A 22,500-nucleotide genomic window follows, 5' to 3' on the forward strand; every position below is an offset into this window, starting at 1 on the left:
GCCCCCTCTCCGGCGCTACGAGATTTTGCGGCGTTTGGTGTGAACACGACCGGCGGCGCGTTGGACGCGATTTTACAGTGCGTCAAAAAATCAACGCGACCGGTGTGAACGCAGCATGAAGAGAGTCTGGTGCTCAGAGACACTACAGCTTTAGTCCACAGGGGGCGACAGAACCAACACAACATGAAAGTAGCTCTGAATAATTTAATATAAATTATAATTATAATCCTGTGGTCATTTTACGTCTGATGTTACGTGTTTAGTCTCTGCTGCACAACAATCATTACTTTAAGTATTGTGCAATGTTGCAATCGTTAAGTTATATTTTTCTGTGTTCTGTGGAAAGAAGAGAACTGTGATCAACTGCGAGCATCAGAGAACATTTAAACCAGAATGCTGAGAGGACAATACACCAGGCTTCCTGCTGTACACACACACACACACACACACACAACAACGATCACAAACACACTCAAGGTCTGATACTGTATGAACACGCTCAGCAGAAAATAGCTCTGAGAGGAAGAACGCTGCGTCCTGAAGATTACATCGAGATGCACAACAATCAGAACCTCGTGCAGGAAATGCTGCTGCTGCATCCAAGTAGGACGCTGTGTAATGTTCACAAGGAGCCGATAGCATCGTGTACACAGGCATCTGATTCTGCTGCGTGAAATTGAACATCATTTTGGGGCAGCCAGTTGTGGCTGCGGCGACTCACACTTTCTCTGGTAACTTTGATTGCCTGTTCGACTGCGTAACGACTTATCACTCGCAAGCGGCCGCAGCAACACAGCTGTCCACCCGATCTACATAGTAAAGGGGCAGAACATGTGAAGCACCTCTGACTGTAACGCAGTCCATGACAACACCATCCCTAAGCATGACCTCAGGGAGACAAGTGACATTATAGGCCGAATAATGCTAAATGTAATGGTTGGAACATGGCATTGGAATGTACAGGTGTAGCTAATAGAGTGGCCACATAATGTAAATATCATGCTGACAACATAATCAAGATACAATTTATATCGGAAGTATTTTCGAAGCCGCTACGGATTGGTGTGAATTGGAGAAAGTAACGTTGAGGTAATAAGTGACGCGTTGACTTTCCTCATTGAGTGACATCGTTTGTGTTTTAGACAAATCTTCCGTCGTCATGGTTACTCTCTTAGAGCGACGGGGAACCGGCTGCAGGGATTCCTTTGTGGAGTTCCTCACTCTCTCTAGCCGATGGTCACAGAAGCAGCAGCAGCGGTCGAGTGTGAAACACGAGCAGGAAGCTCGTGTTTCCTCGTCTGCCCGACAGACACGCGGAGAGTGAAGCTCTGAGTGCTGTGTGTGTCACTATTCACTCAACAGTGTCAAGAACTGTCATAGACCATCGGTGGAAGAGCTGAATGTCTTTTTTAAAATCTGCTTTGATGAAGAGAGTTGCATGAAGTTTAGTGTTCCTAACAATGCTGCAGTCCACTGAGAAAGGATCTCGTTGTTTAAACATCAATTCAGGAACCTTCTACGCTACCCGTGCATAAAACACAGATGTTTCCCAAAGTGTTCCTGCAGGAAGCTCAGCATATACAAAGGGCAGATTAGGAGCACTCTAGTGCAACAACATCTCTTCCACCTGTAATACGTTCAGCTCAGATGTTTGTTTCTTCAGAGCGGTTCCGTCTCTCTTTGCACAGCCCTCAGTCTCAGTGAGCTTTGTATGATTTCACAATGTAAACGTCTTGTTTTTCAAATAGTACATTTTCCACACGTGTGCTGTGGTGATGGAGGCTATGACGGTCCTCATCGTCCCTCAGTAGCTACTTAATGCTCCTTTTCTTTTGCCTTTATGCTTTTAATGGTTTCATGTGACGCACTTTGAATTACCTTGTTGTTGAAATGTGCTGCACTAATAAACTTGCGTTACCTTCAAACAGACAGGATGTGAGTGGATGAATGCTGGACTTCTGGCGTGTGGTGACGTCATTGTCCCGTCTTCTGAGACTGTTCTCAGTCTCTTGGATGCTCCATTGTTCACAGGTCTGCCATTGTTCATGCTGTGGCCTGTGACCCAGACTCCGGCCGGATTTCCTGACAGGAAAACATACTGTCGGCCTACAGCGGCTCAGCGGGGAAAAGTGGTTCTTAGTGGTGAAGACACACGGGTCCAAACATCCTCGATCCACTGACCTGCTGGAAAGATGGTGTTTGCATCACTATTTCATTTAATAAAGACGAGTAGTTCTTTCAGGAGGTGCTTTATGAATTTAAAAACATCAACTGATTCAGATCACTGAGCTGTTGTGTGATTGCGTTTCCCAAATTTGGAGTTTTGAGTGCCGATTACAGAGAGTCAGTCTGCTGATTCACTTTTATTTATCACTATAAATTACAATAAAAAAGTCCTACAAATTGTAGGCTGTATGTCAGAAATGTAACACTTCAACATCTTATATTATGGTGTGAATTTAAAACCCCATATTTCTGATGTCCCACTCTCGCAAAACATGAAGCGTGTGCACGCTCCAAGATGAAGACGCAGTTCTAGAAATAATACGATAGACTTCAGAAACACTACGAGTCTGCAGCCACGCAAGCAGCTGTGATCCTGTTAACAGCATGCTAACATGCTAACAAGGACAGCGCTGATGTTGAGCAGGAATCTTAGTGTGTTAGCATGCTAACATTAGCTAATTAGCATTTAACGCGAAGTAGAGGCGAAGTAGATGAATGTCATTGGTTCTGCAGGTATTTGGTCATTACCCGTAAGCTTCAGCGCGTTCCAGCTCCACAAACTCCTGCAGCGTCTCGCACACGAGCTGGTTTCTGTTTTCACTTTGTTTTCCCGCCGGACGGAGACAAGAATCCACATAACAGCTGTTAACTTCAAACTTTGATTTATTAAATCCTCAAGTGTTCATCTTACAAATTAAGACCAACTTTTAAACAGAAAGTTCACATTCTCCAGTAAAATAACACGTCGTAAAAATAAAAACAACATTTATCAAAAGCGTTTAAGAAGTGTTTCTTCAACAATAACCCAGATGCCCGACAGTCGCTTCATGTATTATGTACACCGGTACATTAGTCAGACAAACACCAGACATGAATCAAACTGTCCGGCAGATTGAACATAAAAAAACATCCAATGAGATGAACAGTAAAGAAAACACACAGAACACGAGAACACCTTCAAATAACTGATGCGTGTCGATCATTGTGCTTCTGTGACAACAGATGAAGGTTCAGCGCCGTAGAACTACTGCAGCAGACACAACCGAAGGAAAACTCACGTAATACAATGAGTGTTAACTGTATCTCACGTGTTGTAATTCTATTTACAAATCTACATATCTGACAAAAACACCCGTAAAAAATGTACAATATGAGGAAAGAAATCGTCAACAAGAAAGATTTTCAGGGAACGACAGAATGCTGTAAAATAAAACATTCTTTCACCATATATGACAAACAGCATCTTCTCAGAATGGTTTATTCGATCTGCTGCTGCTGTTCCTGCACCGTCTCAAAACCTTTAAAGCTTTTCAGCTTCTACATTCACGCCTCATTTCCCAGAATTGCAGCAGAAGGAAGACGGTATCCAACTGTTCCCCGTGGTGACATGTCGGTGTCTTTATGAACACTTACTCACTGGAGATGTGATGTTTGTCTGTCAGGTGATTGTAACACATAAGGCAGGATGATCAAGGCAGGAGTTACACACTCGTGTGTTACAGGAATAATCAAAGCTGAGCAACAGCGCTGCGTCCCGCTGACGCTACGCTCACTGGACGCACATAAAAACTACTTTTCAAGGTTCTAGAAAAATAAACCAAATATTATTGGATTTAAACTTCATCATACAAAAGATAATAATTTACCTTTTTTTTAACATTTTGAGGTGTCCTGTTCTACAGAACATGGCTTAAGGGGACTTTTCTGTGTTGCTGCAGTACCGAGAGCGGCCACTGACACCAGCAGCGAGGCGTCGCTGTGTCCATCTCTCTTAAGAAAACCATGATCTGGATCCATGAAAGTAAAACCGTCACGAGTTCCTTTCTATAATGTGGGATGAACACAACACTGAGGAGCCAATTCACAAAAGGATTGCGCGACTTTTGCGACACCTAAACCTGCAAAAAACGAGACAAAAAGAAACCGAATCAAAGCACCAAAAGGGTGAAACGCACCTTTAACTGCGCCGCCAAGCAAACAGCGCATCAGTGATCCTGTGATGTATTTGCATGTTTTAATTAGGTAACATGCACGAGCACAACAGGTACAAATCAACAGCAGGTGCTTAATGTCACAAAGAAAAGGCAACAAGGGATCACTGCTAATGTTAGCACGCTAACCTTCAAGCTGTCCGAGCTTTCACTTTCTGAGCCAAACACACGAACAGCAGTGTTTACAGGGACAGATGTGGACAGCAGTGTTTAAAGGGACAGATGTGGACAACAGTGTTTAAAGGGACAGATGTGGACAGCAGTGCTTAAAGGGACAGATGTGGACAGCAGTGTTTAAAGGGACAGACGTGGACAGCAGTGTTTAAAGGGACAGACGTGGACAGCAGTGTTTAAAGGGACAGACGTGGACAGCAGTGTTTAAAGGGACAGATGTGGACAGCAGTGTTTAAAGGGACAGATGTGGACAACAGTGTTTAAAGGGACAGATGTGGACAGCAGTGTTTAAAGGGACAGACGTGGACAGCAGTGTTTAAAGGGACAGACGTGGACAGCAGTGTTTAAAGGGACAGACGTGGACAGCAGTGTTTAAAGGGACAGACGTGGACAGCAGTGTTTAAAGGGACAGACGTGGACAGCAGTGTTTAAAGGGACAGACGTGGACAGCAGTGTTTAAAGGGACAGACGTGGACAACAGTGTTTAAAGGGACAGACGTGGACAGCAGTGTTTAAAGGGACAGACGTGGACAGCAGTGTTTAAAGGGACAGACGTGGACAGCAGTGTTTAAAGGGACAGATGTGGACAGCAGTGTTTAAAGGGACAGATGTGGACAACAGTGTTTAAAGGGACAGATGTGGACAACAGTGTTTAAAGGGACAGATGTGGACAGCAGTGTTTAAAGGGACAGACGTGGACAGCAGTGTTTAAAGGGACAGACGTGGACAGCAGTGTTTAAAGGGACAGACGTGGACAGCAGTGTTTAAAGGGACAGACGTGGACAGCAGTGTTTAAAGGGACAGACGTGGACAGCAGTGTTTAAAGGGACAGACGTGGACAGCAGTGTTTAAAGGGACAGACGTGGACAGCAGTGTTTAAAGGGACAGACGTGGACAGCAGTGTTTAAAGGGACAGACGTGGACAGCAGTGTTTAAAGGGACAGACGTGGACAGCAGTGTTTAAAGGGACAGACGTGGACAGCAGTGTTTAAAGGGACAGACGTGGACAGCAGTGCTTAAAGGGACAGATGTGGACAGCAGTGTTTAAAGGGACAGATGTGGACAGCAGTGTTTAAAGGGACAGATGTGGACAGCAGTGTTTAAAGGGACAGATGTGGACAGCAGTGTTTAAAGGGACAGATGTGGACAGCAGTGTTTAAAGGGACAGATGTGGACAGCAGTGCTTAAAGGGACAGATGTGGACAGCAGTGTTTAAAGGGACAGATGTGGACAGCAGTGCTTAAAGGGACAGATGTGGACAGCAGTGCTTAAAGGGACAGATGTGGACAGCAGTGTTTAAAGGGACAGATGTGGACAGCAGTGCTTAAAGGGACAGATGTGGACAGCAGTGCTTAAAGGGACAGATGTGGACAGCAGTGTTTAAAGGGACAGACGTCTGAAGCATCGCTACGTCTCCGAGCAGCTCTCGCCCAGAGGCCGGAGGCCGAGGGTCTGAATTCACATTCGCTCCAAAAACGGGTTTATGGAAAAAACAACTGCAGCAACATCTTTGTTAATATTTCTTTACAAAATAGTTTTTAGGTAATAATTTAAAGTTCAGTTTGACTTGAGGATTCTCATTGAGCTCCTGGAGTATATTATAGAGACGGCTCCAATGAAAAACCTTTCTAGTGTCGTCCATCGTTTTTAATATTTGTGTTGAGGGAAAACTAATCTCTACATCTTCAGCATGATTTTCTGCTTTCTAAAATGTGCCGTGTGTTTGTAGGACACGGGTTCATTCAAACCTTTTGGCCACAACACGGTGACTCAGGCAGCACTCCTTTAAAGAATGAAGTGACGGGTGATTTTCAGAGATCAATTCCTAAATCTTTTCCCGTGTGAGTAAACTTCGACACCACAAAGAGTCACATCCCTGCTGCTCTACCGGCTCCTCACGCGACAGAAGAGGCAACATGGTCTCAAGACTCACAGAGGACACCTGAAGACGAAGACGACGACGACAAAGGACTTCTTCAGGACAGAAGGTGACAGGAAACAGGAGGAATGAAGAGTTTGGAAGACGGAGTTCAGACTTCAACAGAGTCTGAACTCCCGGTTTAATTCGAGGTCTTCAGCTCAAAGCGGCTGTACACCTGCTTGGACTTGGCCTGGTTGTACTGGTTCACCAGGTCCAGCTTGCTGTGGCCCAGCGTCATTCGTTTCTCGTCCTGCCGGTTCATCAGCACGGTCGGGGAGAGCGGCGGCGGCGGCGGCGGCGGGCTCTGCTGGCTCTCCGGCTCCGATTTGGAGAGGTCCGGCCCCCCCCAGGGCGCGGTGCCGTGAGGGGACGGTGACCTCCGGTAGTTGTAGGGGTCTTTGGAGGGGGGCAGGAAGAGGTCCGAGAGTTTGTTGAGGAGCTGGTTGGAGGGAGACCTCTGCCTGTGGGCGACCGGGGAGGGCGTCTGGGTCTTGGGGTTGAGGATTGAGTTGGGGGTGCCGGCGACGGGCCCGTGGAACAGGCTCGGTTTGTGGTCGTACAACCCCGACCCCTGGAACTTGGAGGAGGTGGCGCCGATATTGGACCACATGGCGTCCGTCGGCTTCGACTTGTTCCACTCGCTGCCCATCGGCTGACCGTAGGGCGGCGGCCCTCGGTCCATCGCCGGGCTGTGGTTGGTTCCTCCGTTAGCGGAGCCTCGTGGTGCCGCTGTGACGTGGCTCTGAGGCGGCGGCGGCGGTCCTGAGCCTCTCCTCTCGGGGCTCAGGTGGGGGTTGCTGTTGGACTCCTTCTTGTCGTGACTTTGCGTGACTTTGTAGACGGTGTTGGAGTTCATCCCGGGTGCAGCCTTCACGCTGGACACGCTGTTACTCGATTGGCTGCTGGAGTTTTCGGAGCACACCCGGTGGTCCCTCTGCCTGCTGGAGGAGGGAGGGGAAGTCAAGATCAGTCCACCAAATACTCTTTGACGATTCCGTCTGCATTTCACACCGTAGAAGTACGAGCAAAATACAGAAAGAAACTGTTTCTTCAGAGAACAAACTCCAAAAAACTACAGCACATAAAATAACAATTACTTCTGGAACCTGACTTTAGTCTTAAAACAAAAGTGATTGATGGCGTGAAACAAAGAGATGTCATAAGTTCCCTCAGGAAAAACCTTTGAGTCCAATATGTCGACAAAATGAAACAATCATTTTAAAAGTGGCTTGATTCAATGTTCAAATGTCTGTTCTGGAAATGTATGAAAATAAGTAGATATTTGATGAGGCGGTGCCTCCAGCTTGGTACCTGTCAGAGAGTAAATCCAGCCCCGTGACCGGGCCGAGCCCCCCGAGCCCCCCGAGCCCCATGGCGCCGGGGGTCATCATGGCTTGGAAGGGCTGGTAGTAGGGCATCCCCTCGTCCTCGGGGTTAAAGAAGCAGTCGATGATCTGAGAGTCGGCGTACAGACAGCGGAACTCCCTGTCGAAGCTGTCGGTGATGCGACCTGAGAAATGCATCATCATGTTGCTGTGCACCTGAGCCGACAGCCAGGTGAAACTGGAGAGGAGACACAAGATGAGAGACCAGTGAGCTGCAGCGGAGGCGACCTGGGATATTTGAGAGAAACTGTGTTTTGGGGGATCTATTCACAGGAATGTGTTCCTGAGCTCACAATGAGTCACATCTACAGAGAGTCCTCTCCACGGAGTCCGCCATGTTCCAGAGCGGACAAACCATACACCGACTCTGGAGTCCAATATGCTGTTGATGTTACATGTATATATGTAGTTGTACATGTTTTCCAGTAAAACATTATGACGTCAACCTGAGAGTTTGAGGTATAAGTCATTTGTAAATCTGGAGGGAAGTCTGGTCGCGGTTGCAGCCGTGCAGCAGTTCAATGATCATCGCGTGAGGTCTGCTATAGGTTTAATCTTGGGGTTACGGCAAAGACGAGGTAAGGAATCAACTTTTACGGTTATCTATCTGTCCGTCCATCTATCTGTCCATCCATCCATCCATCAATCCATCCATCTGTCCATCCATCCATCCATCCATCCATCTGTCCATCCATCTATCTGTCCATCCATCCATCCGTCCATCCATCAATCCATCTATCCGTCCATCCATCCATCCATCCGTCCATCCATCCGTCCATCCATCAATCCATCTATCTGTCCATCCATCCATCTGTCTAGTTTTTCCCAAAAGGTGACGAGATGACCCCATCCTAGCCAACGAGAATGTGCATCAGACACACAACACTGCGTGTAACCAGACGTCAACCTCCGGTTCTTTAAAGAGAAGCCAAAGCTTCACGTGTTAAAGCTGCATTCTCTCTAGTGTCCACCAGGGGGCGACTCCTCTGGTTGTATAGAAGTCTATAGAAAATGACTCTACTTCTCTCTTGATTTATTCCCTCAGTAAACATTGTAAACATGAGTTTATGTCTCAATCTCTAGTTTCAAGTCTTCTTCAATACAGCATGATGTTCATTTAGTACATTATGGTCCATTTAGAGTCACACAGACCATAAAGCAGGGGATGCTTTAGGGCGGGGCTACACGCTGATTGACAGACGTATACGGCGTCTCTACGTCACTCCTCAGTCCAGATATGGTCACTTCCTGTTCACTGATTGCAAAAAAAAAACAAGATGGCGACGGCCAAAATCCAAGAATCCAGACATGCTCTCTGTTTGCTGGGTAGGAATAGTGTAAACTAGAAATTATGAAACAAGATGAGACTTCAGCGGTCGTGGAGATCATCTGTCTACCTCCAGCTGATGAACCTGCTGATCAGCGTTAACAGTTTCCTGTACGACGATGAGTCACCGCGGTGACTCAGCCTATCAGCCAGCGACAGGTGAACATGAACATGAAGAGCTGCAGGAACACTGCCCGTCACGGCTCAGAGGCATCATCACGCAAACGTCTGACTGCTCGTGAATGCAACACATTACCCAGCAGCCCTGAGACACATGGAACAGAAGACGGACATGAACGATGAAAGTCTCGTAATAATCGACCACATTCAGTGCAAACAGAAGTAAAACATCTGTTTCTGACTTTCAACGCTGTTGAGGACAGTCAGCCGCTTCCACTGAGACACTGAGTGTTTGTTTCACAGCAGCCTGAACCTGCAGGACAACTTCCCTCTGTGGTCAGAATGAATCACTCACTGCTCACATGTTCAGCTGCAGCTAAAGTCCTGGTATGTTGTGAGCAGTGACTGATCCGAGCACGCCTCCAGTTAACCGTAAAACACGACGCGTGTTCTCATCAGGAAGAGAAGTCGTCTCTCCGGCCTGCAATACAAATAACGTCTGATAATCAAATCTATTTCCCTTCAACACGGGAGTCATGACAACGATACCCGTCATATCTCCTGTGTCGAGGTTCAAAGGCCAACTGCTTGAAGTCGTCATGGTGACGTGGCTGTAGAATAACGACACGTCTCACGTTCACGTGAACTCCAGAGAAAAACGCACGGCACAAAGATTCTCAGATCCTTTCATCATAAAAACTGCTGATTTAATATTTTGTCGATATTAAATCGCTGCCTCGTGTGTAGTAGCACTTTATATCTATAAAGATTATCGTCATAATCATCATTATTACCTCACTTATGGGTGGAGGAAGAGTTATAGTTGACAAATGCATTACACTTTTTATTTGCTTCTCAAACAAACGGGAGTGAACACTCTCCGGGTATCAGAGTGCATGAATGGGTTTTAATATCAGAGGAATGAAGGGCGGCGCTCAGGTGATGAGGAAACATTTGGACCTCGCCCTTCATTCCAACGCCAGCCGGTTTTTGATGCCCGTCAGCCGCAGCCCGACTACCCAACACATGAAGCCAGACTACGAGCTACAAACACGCCGCTGCAGCCGCCACATCTGAGACACGCCGTCAAGAGAACCGATCAGGAAAACCAGCTGACTGGACAGAAAATGACATTTGACAGAATAAAAGAGGCAGCGGTGCACAGAGCGGATTACGCTGACACGCCTGCATCAGGTGACTGATGGTACAAAGAATGTGTGAATGTGAATATTTCTGAGGAGCAGCCATCTTGGATGCCAGCTGTCTGTTAACTACAGCGGCACTCGAAGAAGCTCCTGAATCCAGACCAGCGAGGAGGAGAATCTCTTCCATTGACTGTTATGACCGTTAGCTTGTGTGTGTGTGTGTGTGTGTGTGTGTGTGTGTGTGTGTGTGTGCGTGCTGCTCACCTGTATGACCCGGCGATGACCTCTTCACAGTCAATGATCATGAACTTCTCCAGGACCTGACCGGTGAACTTCTTGCCGCTCTTGGTGCAGTAAGTGTCGCCACACGTGCTGCGAATCCGCATGTTCTGCACACAGACACACAACTTACTGTCTGACAGACGTCTTTACCTTCTCGTAACTCTGATTCACACTTTACCATAAAGTCAGGAATGAACTCCGTGCATAACAGGTTTTTGGAGTAATTTAAGTAATTCATGTTTGTCTTCCACTCCAACAGAGTTCACGTTTTCATTCACACAAAGCTCCTTCTGATGCACACATGCTGCTGTTTGCATCTCCATCTCGTCCTCCAGCCCGCATTTGGCTGAAGTTCATTTCTGTGCACAAATAAAAATCAACATGCAGCGACACACGATTCATCACGTTAACGTGTCATCCTGCCGAGAACATCGCTTCCGTGTGAGCAGACGGCGATGTGTTCGAGGAGACTCCGACGTCTAGAATGCCACAGAAACACAACGAGGTGGAGTCTGCGCTCCTCAGCCACGAGGACAACGGAGGACAACGGAGAAGAGGCTCCGCAGGATCACTCTGAAGAAAACGGTTGACACAGTTCACCAACCGGTTGAAATGACGCTGAATGATGGAGCCGGCAAACAAGAGGACACTTCTCAGTGAGGCGTCCTGCTACATGCTAAGCTCTGCAGCCTCGAACGCTCCAGAGTGACTTCTAGAAGCGGAGCGTAGAGACAGAGATGCTGCTGAGGTTTGCAAAAGACTCGACTGGAACAGACAGGAGGCGCTCTGCAGAACTCCATTCATCTTTAAGTAGAAGCAGTGAACAAACTACAGACGCAGTCACACCAAATCAGGCTGCAGAAGCACCAGTCCTGGTGGACCGGTCTCTGCTGGAGGATCTGGGTCTGTCCACGGTGGACCGGTCTCTGCTGGAGTCTGAGCTGAAGGAGGTTCTGGTGAACCTGCATGAGTTCATCTGGTTTCACCAGAATCCGACCCGGTGGCTCCGATGACGAGCATCAAGAACAACTCTATAGAAACAGACCATCTTCTCTCTGATGGTCTCTGTACTGATGGAGGTCTGATAGTGGATCAGGACTACACTGAGACTGGTTCATAGAGGATCAGGACTAGACTGAGACTGGTTGATATAGAGGATCAGGACTAGACTGAGACTGGTTGATATAGAGGATCAGGACTAGACTGAGACTGGTTGATATAGAGGATCAGGACTAGACTGAGACTGGTTGATATAGAGGATCAGGACTAGACTGAGTCTGGTTCATAGAGGATCAGGACTAGACTGAGACTGGTTCACATAGAGGATCAGGACTAGACTGAGTCTGGTTGATATAGAGGATCAGGTCTACACTGAGACTGGTTGATATAGAGGATCAGGACTAGACTGAGACTGGTTCACATAGAGGATCAGGACTAGACTGAGAGCGGGTCTGTGCACGAGGACTGATGGACCGATAGAAGCAACACTCGGTACTTACACTCATGTGTGAGCTCTGGATGTCGAGGGCGGAGCACATGTCTGTGAAGCAGTCCAGGTTCTTCTCGTCCAGCAGGATGTAGACGGGGACTTTGCGCTTGTTGGACGCCTCCATCAGATCACACAGCAGGTCCACGTCCGTGAACACGTCCATCACCAGTGCGATCACCTGCAGCAGCGGGACACGCGACAGACGTACAGGCCTTCATGTTCATACTTTCTATTTCACGGTTATTCAGACGGGCCGTCTCACTGAGACACCGTGTCTCACCCTCCAGACAGACCTGGGCGTCTCACTGCCGACTGAACACTTCTTGAGGAGAACGTGAGCTCGTGGAGATTGTGACGGACAAATTGATATGTTTTGAGCATTTTACAGACTAAACAATGAACCAAAAACAATCTGCTGATTAATCCTGAATGAGATCAATCTTGCTCTGGTGATATGCGTCGCTTCATGTTGAATCCCCGTGTGAGGAATGAGCTCAGTGGACACGTTGTGTTTATTCTGTAGAGGACGCGGTGGTCCAGACACGCTGAAGGTTCACGAGAGGGGACGGCCTTCTCCCTCATGGTGATCACGCTCCAACACAAAGATGAATAATAACAATAACCTGACTGGAGTAATATTATGATGCAATAAGAATCCAGCTACAGAGGACACGTTCATACCAGCAGCACTCTGACCTGTGGTCAGTTTATAGTCTCACGAGTTCAACGACGTTGTCCTGAAAGGAAGCACGATTAAGCTGTTGACCACGTATATTCAATTTTCACTGTTCAATCCCCGGCTGGAATGGAACCGGCGATATAGCAGTTTGGTGGCAGTGGGTGCTCCGGTGGAGACGCCATTCTTACAACAAAGAGACAAAACGAATACAAAGAGACAAGACTACAAAGAGACACAACGACTACAACGAGACACGACGACTACAACGAGACACGACGACTACAACGAGACAAGACGACTACAAAGAGACAAGACTACAAAGAGACACGACGACTACAAAGAGACACGACGACTACAAAGAGACAAGACGACTACAAAGAGACACGACGACTACAAAGAGACAAGACTACAAAGAGACAAGACTACAAAGAGACACGACGACTACAACGAGACACGACGACTACAAAGAGACACGACGACTACAACGAGACAAGACGACTACAACGAGACACGACGACTACAAAGAGACAAGACGACTACGAGACACGACGACTACAACGAGACAAGACGACTACAAAGAGACACGACGACTACAAAGAGACAAGACGACTACGAGACACGACGACTACAACGAGACAAGACGACTACAAAGAGACACGACGACTATGAGACACGACGACTACAAAGAGACACGACGACTACAAAGAGACACGACGACTACAACGAGACACGACGACTACAAAGAGACAAGACGACTACGAGACACGACGACTACAAAGAGACACGACGACTACAAAGAGACACGACGACTACAAAGAGACAAGACGACTACGAGACACGACGACTACAACGAGACAAGACGACTACAAAGAGACACGACGACTACGAGACACGACGACTACAACGAGACAAGACTACAAAGAGACAAGACGACTACAAAGACACAACGACTACAAAGAGACAAGACGACTACAATGAGACACGACGACTACAAAGAGACAATACGAATACAACGAGACAAGACGACTACAAAGAGACAAGACGACTACAAAGAGACAAGACGACTACAAAGAGACAAGACGACTACAACGAGACACGACGACTACAAAGAGACAAGACGACTACAAAGAGACACGACGACTACAAAGAGACAAGACGACTACAAAGACACGACGACTACAAAGAGACAAGACTACAAAGAGACACGACGACTACAACGAGACACGACGACTACAAAGAGACACGACGACTACAAAGAGACACGACGACTACAAAGAGACAAGACGACTACGAGACACGACGACTACAACGAGACAAGACGACTACAAAGAGACACGACGACTACGAGACACGACGACTACAACGAGACAAGACTACAAAGAGACAAGACGACTACAAAGACACGACGACTACAAAGAGACAAGACGACTACAATGAGACACGACGACTACAAAGAGACAATACGAATACAACGAGACAAGACGACTACAAAGAGACAAGACGACTACAAAGAGACAAGACGACTACAAAGAGACAAGACGACTACAACGAGACACGACGACTACAAAGAGACAAGACGACTACAAAGAGACACGACGACTACAAAGAGACAAGACGACTACAAAGACACGACGACTACAACGAGACAAGACGACTACAAAGAGACACGATGACTACAAAGAGACAAGACGACTACAAAGACACGACGACTACAACGAGACAAGACGACTACAAAGAGACAAGACGACTACGAGACACGACGACTACAACGAGACAAGACGACTACAAAGAGACACGACGACTACGAGACACGACGACTACAAAGAGACGACTACAACGAGACACGACGACTACAAAGAGACACGACGACTACAAAGAGACACGACGACTACAAAGAGACAAGACGACTACAACGAGACAAGACGACTACAACGAGACACGACGACTACAAAGAGACACGACTACAAAGAGACACGACGACTACAAAGAGACACGACGACTACAAAGAGACACGACGACTACAAAGAGACACGACGACTACAAAGAGACAAGACGACTACAACGAGACAAGACGACTACAACGAGACACGACGACTACAACGAGACACGACGACGACAAAGAGACACGACGACTACAACGAGACAAGACGACTACAACGAGACAAGACGACTACAACGAGACACGACGACTACAAAGAGACACGACGACTACAAAGAGACAAGACGACTACAACGAGACACGACGACTACAAAGAGACACGACGACTACAAAGAGACACGACGACTACAAAGAGACAAGACGACTACAACGAGACAAGACGACTACAACGAGACACGACGACTACAAAGAGACACGACGACTACAAAGAGACACGACGACTACAAAGAGACAAGACGACTACAACGAGACACGACGACTACAAAGAGACACGACGACTACAACGAGACAAGACGACTACAAAGAGACACGACGACTACAACGAGACAAGACGACTACAACGAGACACGACGACTACAACGAGACACGACGACTACAACGAGACAAGACGACTACAAAGAGACAAGACGACTACAAAGAGACACGACGACTACAAAGAGACAAGACGACTACAAAGAGACAAGACGACTACAAAGAGACACGACTACAAAGAGACACGACTACAAAGAGACACAACGACTACCAAAGGAAGACGCAAAGCAAACAAAGAGACACAAATCGACTCAGAGAGGAGACATAATTAAAACAACTGATATTATGTATACATATGCACACATAAATATATATGTATGTATACATATTTATGTTTCCAATGATTTATGACTCAAAGATAATTATAGCGTCAACATGTTTGTAAAGAACTCGTCGAGCCGGTTCCGGGGGTTCCGACAGAAAGGTTTTCTCTTGAGCGGCTCACGTCTCTCAGAAGTTCGCATCATGCAAAGCGTGCACACTTTAATGAAGCAGAACCTGCTGTGTTACGTAATCCAAACGACTGAAAAGAAACTGGTACACTTTAAACAAACAGCTTGTTTTCCGCCCCTGAAGGGAACCGGAGCTTCTGTTCTGGATATAATATATCTATTTATAATATATATATCTATGTTCTTAGATATATCTAACATAAACAGTGAACGTCTCACTTTACAAATACACTCTTTTACGTGCTTTAAAAGGAGTGAAGGGAGCCGGCATACAGCAGGTGTTGTGCAACATGAACACACACAGAAGGCATTTGACTGCATGTACAGACGTCCTGATGCCTGCTGGCGTTATGCACACGAGCGTGTGAATGAGTAACGCACGCTCACGATGACTCCTGTTCAAGACGAGCAACGTACCGAACGTGAACAACAGCTTGAGCTGCAGATCAGCTGGTGTAGCAAGGAAATACAAACTACTTCAACACACATGGGTGAATATCGTGTGCGTAAAACACTCTTGTTGTCTCAGTCCTGCACATTGTGAGAGCAACAAAATGATTTGCAGAGAAGAGATACGTCTCCTTGACTGCACTCACATTACAAGAAGCCAGAGCTCCGTCATTGTTCTGGTCTAGAAAGAGGAACGAAGTGAACTTGAGATCAGAGCAGCGAACAGCTGTTCATGTTGATCAGCTGCATCCACTGACTGGTGACCATAAACCTGCCGACTCTGCACAAACGTGTGAGAAAGAGCTGAATGTTGCTGCCATGCTGCGAGCCGGCAGCCTCTCGACGGCTCTCAGCATGTTTCCTGCAGCGATCAGACCGGTTTAAAAGTCTTTTATTAGCATCATCACACATGATGCATTTCTAAAACAGGTCGAGAAGAAGGAAGCGTCCGTGTGCAGCTGACTCCAGCGCAGCGTGTTGCTTATTCATCTGTTCTGTGGTCAGTTTAGTGACCACGAGATAACGGCAACACGTATTAAACTCATAAGTCTCAGTCAAGTCGTGATGCAGCGGTTGTTCATTCGTCAACAAAATCATTTTAATTTAGAGCAGCCAGAGTGCCGGCGCCCAGGGGAAAGAAAGGAAGAACGACCACAAAAACACACAACAGGAAGACAGAAAGATGCTCAAAACTACTACAGAGACACAAAAGATCAACAAAGAAACTAAACCATGCCAACGAGACACACACGACCACAATAAGATGCAAAGTGACGACAGAGACACAAAACGATGAGCAAGTGACGCAAACTACCACGAAGAGACGCAAACTCACAATAAGATGCACAACTTCTACAAAGAGACACAAACTCACAATAAGATGCACAACTTCTACAAAGAGACACAAACTCACAATAAGATGCACAACTTCCACAAAGAGACACAAACTCACAACAAGATGCACAACTTCTACAAAGAGACACAAACTCACAACAAAATGCACAACTTCTACAAAGAGACACAAACTCACAACAAGATGCACAACTTCTACAAAGAGACACAAACTCACAACAAGATGCACAACTTCTACAAAGAGACGCAAACTCACAATAAGATGCACAACTTCTACAAAGAGACACAAACTCACAACAAGATGCACAACTTCTACAAAGAGACACAAACTCACAATAAGATGCACAACTTCCACAAAGAGACGCAAACTCACAATAAGATGCACAACTTCTACAAAGAGACACAAACTCACAACAAGATGCACAACTTCCACAAAGAGACGCAAACTCACAATAAGATGCACAACTTCTACAAAGAGACACAAACTCACAACAAGATGCACAACTTCTACAAAGAGACACAAACTCACAACAAGATGCACAACTTCTACAAAGAGACGCAAACTCACAATAAGATGCACAACTTCTACAAAGAGACACAAACTCACAACAAGATGCACAACTTCCACAAAGAGACGCAAACTCACAATAAGATGCACAACTTCTACAAAGAGACACAAACTCACAATAAGATGCACAACTTCTACAAAGAGACACAAACTCACAATAAGATGCACAACTTCTACAAAGAGACACAAACTCACAATAAGATGCACAACTTCTACAAAGAGACACAAACTCACAATAAGATGCACAACTTCTACAAAGAGACACAAACTCACAATAAGATGCACAACTTCTACAAAGAGACACAAACTCACAATAAGATGCACAACTTCTACAAAGAGACGCAAACTCACAATAAGATGCACAACTTCTACAAAGAGACGCAAACTCACAATAAGATGCACAACTTCTACAAAGAGACACAAACTCACAATAAGATGCACAACTTCTACAAAGAGACACAAACTCACAATAAGATGCACAACTTCTACAAAGAGACACAAACTCACAACAAGATGCACAACTTCTACAAAGAGACGCAAACTCACAATAAGATGCACAACTTCTACAAAGAGACACAAACTCACAATAAGATGCACAACTTCTACAAAGAGACGCAAACTCACAACAAGATGCACAACTTCTACAAAGAGACAAACTCACAACAAGATGCACAACTTCCACAAAGAGACACAAACTCACAATAAGATGCACAACTTCCACAAAGAGACACAAACTCACAACAAGATGCACAACTTCTACAAAGAGACACAAACTCACAACAAGATGCACAACTTCCACAAAGAGACACAAACTCACAATAAGATGCACAACTTCTACAAAGAGACGCAAACTCACAATAAGATGCACAACTTCTACAAAGAGACACAAACTCACAATAAGATGCACAACTTCTACAAAGAGACACAAACTCACAATAAGATGCACAACTTCTACAAAGAGACGCAAACTCACAATAAGATGCACAACTTCTACAAAGAGACGCAAACTCACAATAAGATGCACAACTTCTACAAAGAGACACAAACTAACAACAAGATGCACAACTTCTACAAAGAGACACAAACTCACAATAAGATGCACAACTTCTACAAAGAGACGCAAACTCACAATAAGATGCACAACTTCCACAAAGAGACACAAACTCACAACAAGATGCACAACTTCCACAAAGAGACACAAACTCACAACAAGATGCACAACTTCCACAAAGAGACACAAACTCACAATAAGATGCACAACTTCCACAAAGAGACGCAAACTCACAACAAGATGCACAACTTCCACAAAGAGACACAAACTCACAATAAGATGCACAACTTCCACAAAGAGACACAAACTCACAACAAGATGCACAACTTCTACAAAGAGACACAAACTCACAATAAGATGCACAACTTCTACAAAGAGACACAAACTCACAATAAGATGCACAACTTCTACAAAGAGACACAAACTCACAATAAGATGCACAACTTCCACAAAGAGACACAAACTCACAATAAGATGCACAACTTCCACAAAGAGACACAAACTCACAATAAGATGCACAACTTCTACAAAGAGACACAAACTCACAATAAGATGCACAACTTCTACAAAGAGACACAAACTCACAACAAGATGCACAACTTCCACAAAGAGACGCAAACTCACAACAAGATGCACAACTTCCACAAAGAGACACAAACTCACAATAAGATGCACAACTTCTACAAAGAGACACAAACTCACAATAAGATGCACAACTTCCACAAAGAGACACAAACTCACAACAAGATGCACAACTTCCACAAAGAGACACAAACTCACAACAAGATGCACAACTTCCACAAAGAGACACAAACTCACAATAAGATGCACAACTTCCACAAAGAGACACAAACTCACAATAAGATGCACAACTTCTACAAAGAGACACAAACTCACAATAAGATGCACAACTTATACAAAGAGACACAAACTCACAATAAGATGCACAACTTCTACAAAGAGACACAAACTCACAATAAGATGCACAACTTCCACAAAGAGACACAAACTCACAATAAGATGCACAACTTCTACAAAGAGACACAAACTCACAACAAGATGCACAACTTCTACAAAGAGACACAAACTCACAACAAGATGCACAACTTCCACAAAGAGACACAAACTCACAATAAGATGCACAACTTATACAAAGAGACACAAACTCACAATAAGATGCACAACTTCTACAAAGAGACACAAACTCACAATAAGATGCACAACTTCTACAAAGAGACACAAACTCACAACAAGATGCACAACTTCTACAAAGAGACACAAACTCACAACAAGATGCACAACTTCCACAAAGAGACACAAACTCACAACAAGATGCACAACTTCTACAAAGAGACGCAAACTCACAATAAGATGCACAACTTCTACAAAGAGACACAAACTCACAACAAGATGCACAACTTCCACAAAGAGACACAAACTCACAACAAGATGCACAACTTCCACAAAGAGACACAAACTCACAACAAGATGCACAACTTCCACAAAGAGACACAAACTCACAACAAGATGCACAACTTCTACAAAGAGACACAAACTCACAACAAGATGCACAACTTCCACAAAGAGACACAAACTCACAACAAGATGCACAACTTCTACAAAGAGACACAAACTCACAACAAGATGCACAACTTCTACAAAGAGACACAAACTCACAACAAGATGCACAACTTCCACAAAGAGACACAAACTCACAATAAGATGCACAACTTCCACAAAGAGACACAAACTCACAATAAGATGCACAACTTCTACAAAGAGACACAAACTCACAACAAGATGCACAACTTCTACAGAGACACAAACTCACAACAAGATGCACAACTTCTACAAAGAGACACAAACTCACAACAAGATGCACAACTTCTACAAAGAGACGCAAACTCACAATAAGATGCACAACTTCCACAAAGAGACACAAACTCACAACAAGATGCACAACTTCTACAGAGACACAAACTCACAACAAGATGCACAACTTCTACAAAGAGACACAAACTCACAACAAGATGCACAACTTCTACAAAGAGACACAAACTCACAATAAGATGCACAACTTCCACAAAGAGACACAAACTCACAACAAGATGCACAACTTCTACAGAGACACAAACTCACAACAAGATGCACAACTTCTACAAAGAGACACAAACTCACAACAAGATGCACAACTTCTACAAAGAGACACAAACTCACAACAAGATGCACAACTTCCACAAAGAGACACAAACTCACAATAAGATGCACAACTTCTACAAAGAGACACAAACAACTACAAAGAAAACGAAACAATTACAAAGAGACGCAAACCACCAAACACACAACATGCAGCAGTATTTTGTGTTGCTGCTACAGATGGGGGGGGGGGGGGGGGGGGGGGGGTCTACATGTGTCCACGTCCTCATTATCCGTCACGGCGGCGGTTAGAGAGTCAGATCTTTCCAAATCTGTGAACCGAGGTCAGCTGATAAGCGAGCGATGCCTCGGAGCTGATCAGACATGACAGCAGGCAGGACGCCGACTCAGCAGCTTAACAAGCGGAAATCAACGCACGCAGGTCGAAGCCCAGAGAAGCCGACGCGCAGCACAACCCGACGCGCAGCACAACCCGACGCAGCCCGACGGGAGGAAGCGCACGGATCTCTGGCGGGTTGTTTGTCGAGACGCCGTCGTGTCGTTTCCCGACAAACATGAAAACATAAAATCTCTCAACTGACTGTGCAAATATTTTCATTTCAAAGTTTGACTGACACAAGATGTCTCCACACAACCCGTCTCTTCTTCTCTTGTTTTCATGTCACACAGTGTCTGTCCTTCATTCCCCTCGGAGCTTCGATCAGCTCGCTGTCGTTGAACTGTTTGATCAGCAGATGATCGAATAAAAAGCTGCTCAATGAATCAAGGCTTCACGTTTACACATCACGTGCGTAAGTTACATGTTGGACCACGATTGTCTCCAAACTAGTCGCGGTGTCGCATGTTGCACAGAGAAACACGGAGGAGACTTTAATCGGTCTCACGGGATGAACGACCTCCTGAGACTCTTGAAAGCCGTCATGGAGGTCATGGAGGTCATGGAGGTCACGTTCTGGTAAATACAGAATACTCAGACGTGAGATCTTAACTTGTTGAAGGTGATGTTGATGACATGAGGTCACTGGAAGCAGGTGACCCACAGACCTCCTGCTTCACTGGATTCTACAGATCAGCTGATTCAGGTCTCATGAACATCACGTGCGTGATGCTCAACTGGACGAGGGTTTCATCGCTTCTGACCATAAAGTCAGATTCAAGGAACCATCTCGTTTATGAACAACATGATGATGACACGCAAATATAAAACTCAAATAACTGGATGCTTGTTACATGTTGACCGAAGTGACCTGTTGCTCATGGGTTAATGTGTATAAATGCTGACGCAGACCTTTTTGGCGGTGTTGATCAGGGACCTGATGAGGTCCTTCACGTTGTGGGACTTGTCCCTCTGGAAGTAGATCTGCGTCTCCGACGGTCCGTACCTCACCGGGGAGTCCGGCCAGCCGAGCTCCAGCATCGGCGGCTCGTCGTCGGACATCATCGGGAAGTAAGTCCCGGAGGTGAGGTCGGACACGGCGTCTCCGAAGTCCCGGTCGTTGGGACCGGCGCCGTCGTTGCTCTCGGAGGCGCAGGTCTTGGCGGCTTGCTCGGTGATGTAGCGCACCTCCTGCGCGGACAGAAAGCTGAGCTCCCGCTCCTCGGTCAGCACGCGGCGGTACTCCGTCTCCCCGTGCTGCAGCAGCGCGTCCGTGGCCAGGCGGGCCGCCTCGTTGTGGCTCAGCTCCAGCGTGGACACCTGCCTCCACGGGTTCTTCACCTCCTCCAGCCGGGACGCCAGCTTGCCCAGCGGCTTCCTGCCGG

General features: G+C 45.9%; 2 protein-coding genes across 2 annotated transcripts in view; one reads left to right on the plus strand and one right to left on the minus strand.

The window, feature by feature from the left end:
* Positions 1-22,500, plus strand: part of LOC306775284 (E3 ubiquitin-protein ligase TRIM39-like) — a 193,118-nt gene that overhangs the window by 65,989 nt on the left and 104,629 nt on the right. The window lies entirely within an intron of this gene.
* The window catches only part of fam83c (family with sequence similarity 83 member C), a 17,116-nt gene continuing 357 nt past the window's right edge, over positions 5,742-22,500 (minus strand). The window contains exons 1-5 of the mRNA XM_079265605.1: positions 22,028-22,500; positions 12,071-12,238; positions 10,554-10,678; positions 7,624-7,875; positions 5,742-7,253 (exon numbers count right to left, since the gene is read on the minus strand). The exon at positions 22,028-22,500 is cut by the window's right edge and continues 357 nt beyond it. Of these exons, the coding sequence (XP_079121731.1) occupies positions 6,452-7,253; positions 7,624-7,875; positions 10,554-10,678; positions 12,071-12,238; positions 22,028-22,500 (1,820 nt within the window). The 3' untranslated portion in view covers positions 5,742-6,451. The remainder of the gene's footprint in view (positions 7,254-7,623; positions 7,876-10,553; positions 10,679-12,070; positions 12,239-22,027) is intronic.

Source organism: Melanostigma gelatinosum (assembly GCF_949748355.1).
Source record: "Melanostigma gelatinosum genome assembly, chromosome: 3".
NCBI lineage: Eukaryota > Metazoa > Chordata > Actinopteri > Perciformes > Zoarcidae > Melanostigma > Melanostigma gelatinosum.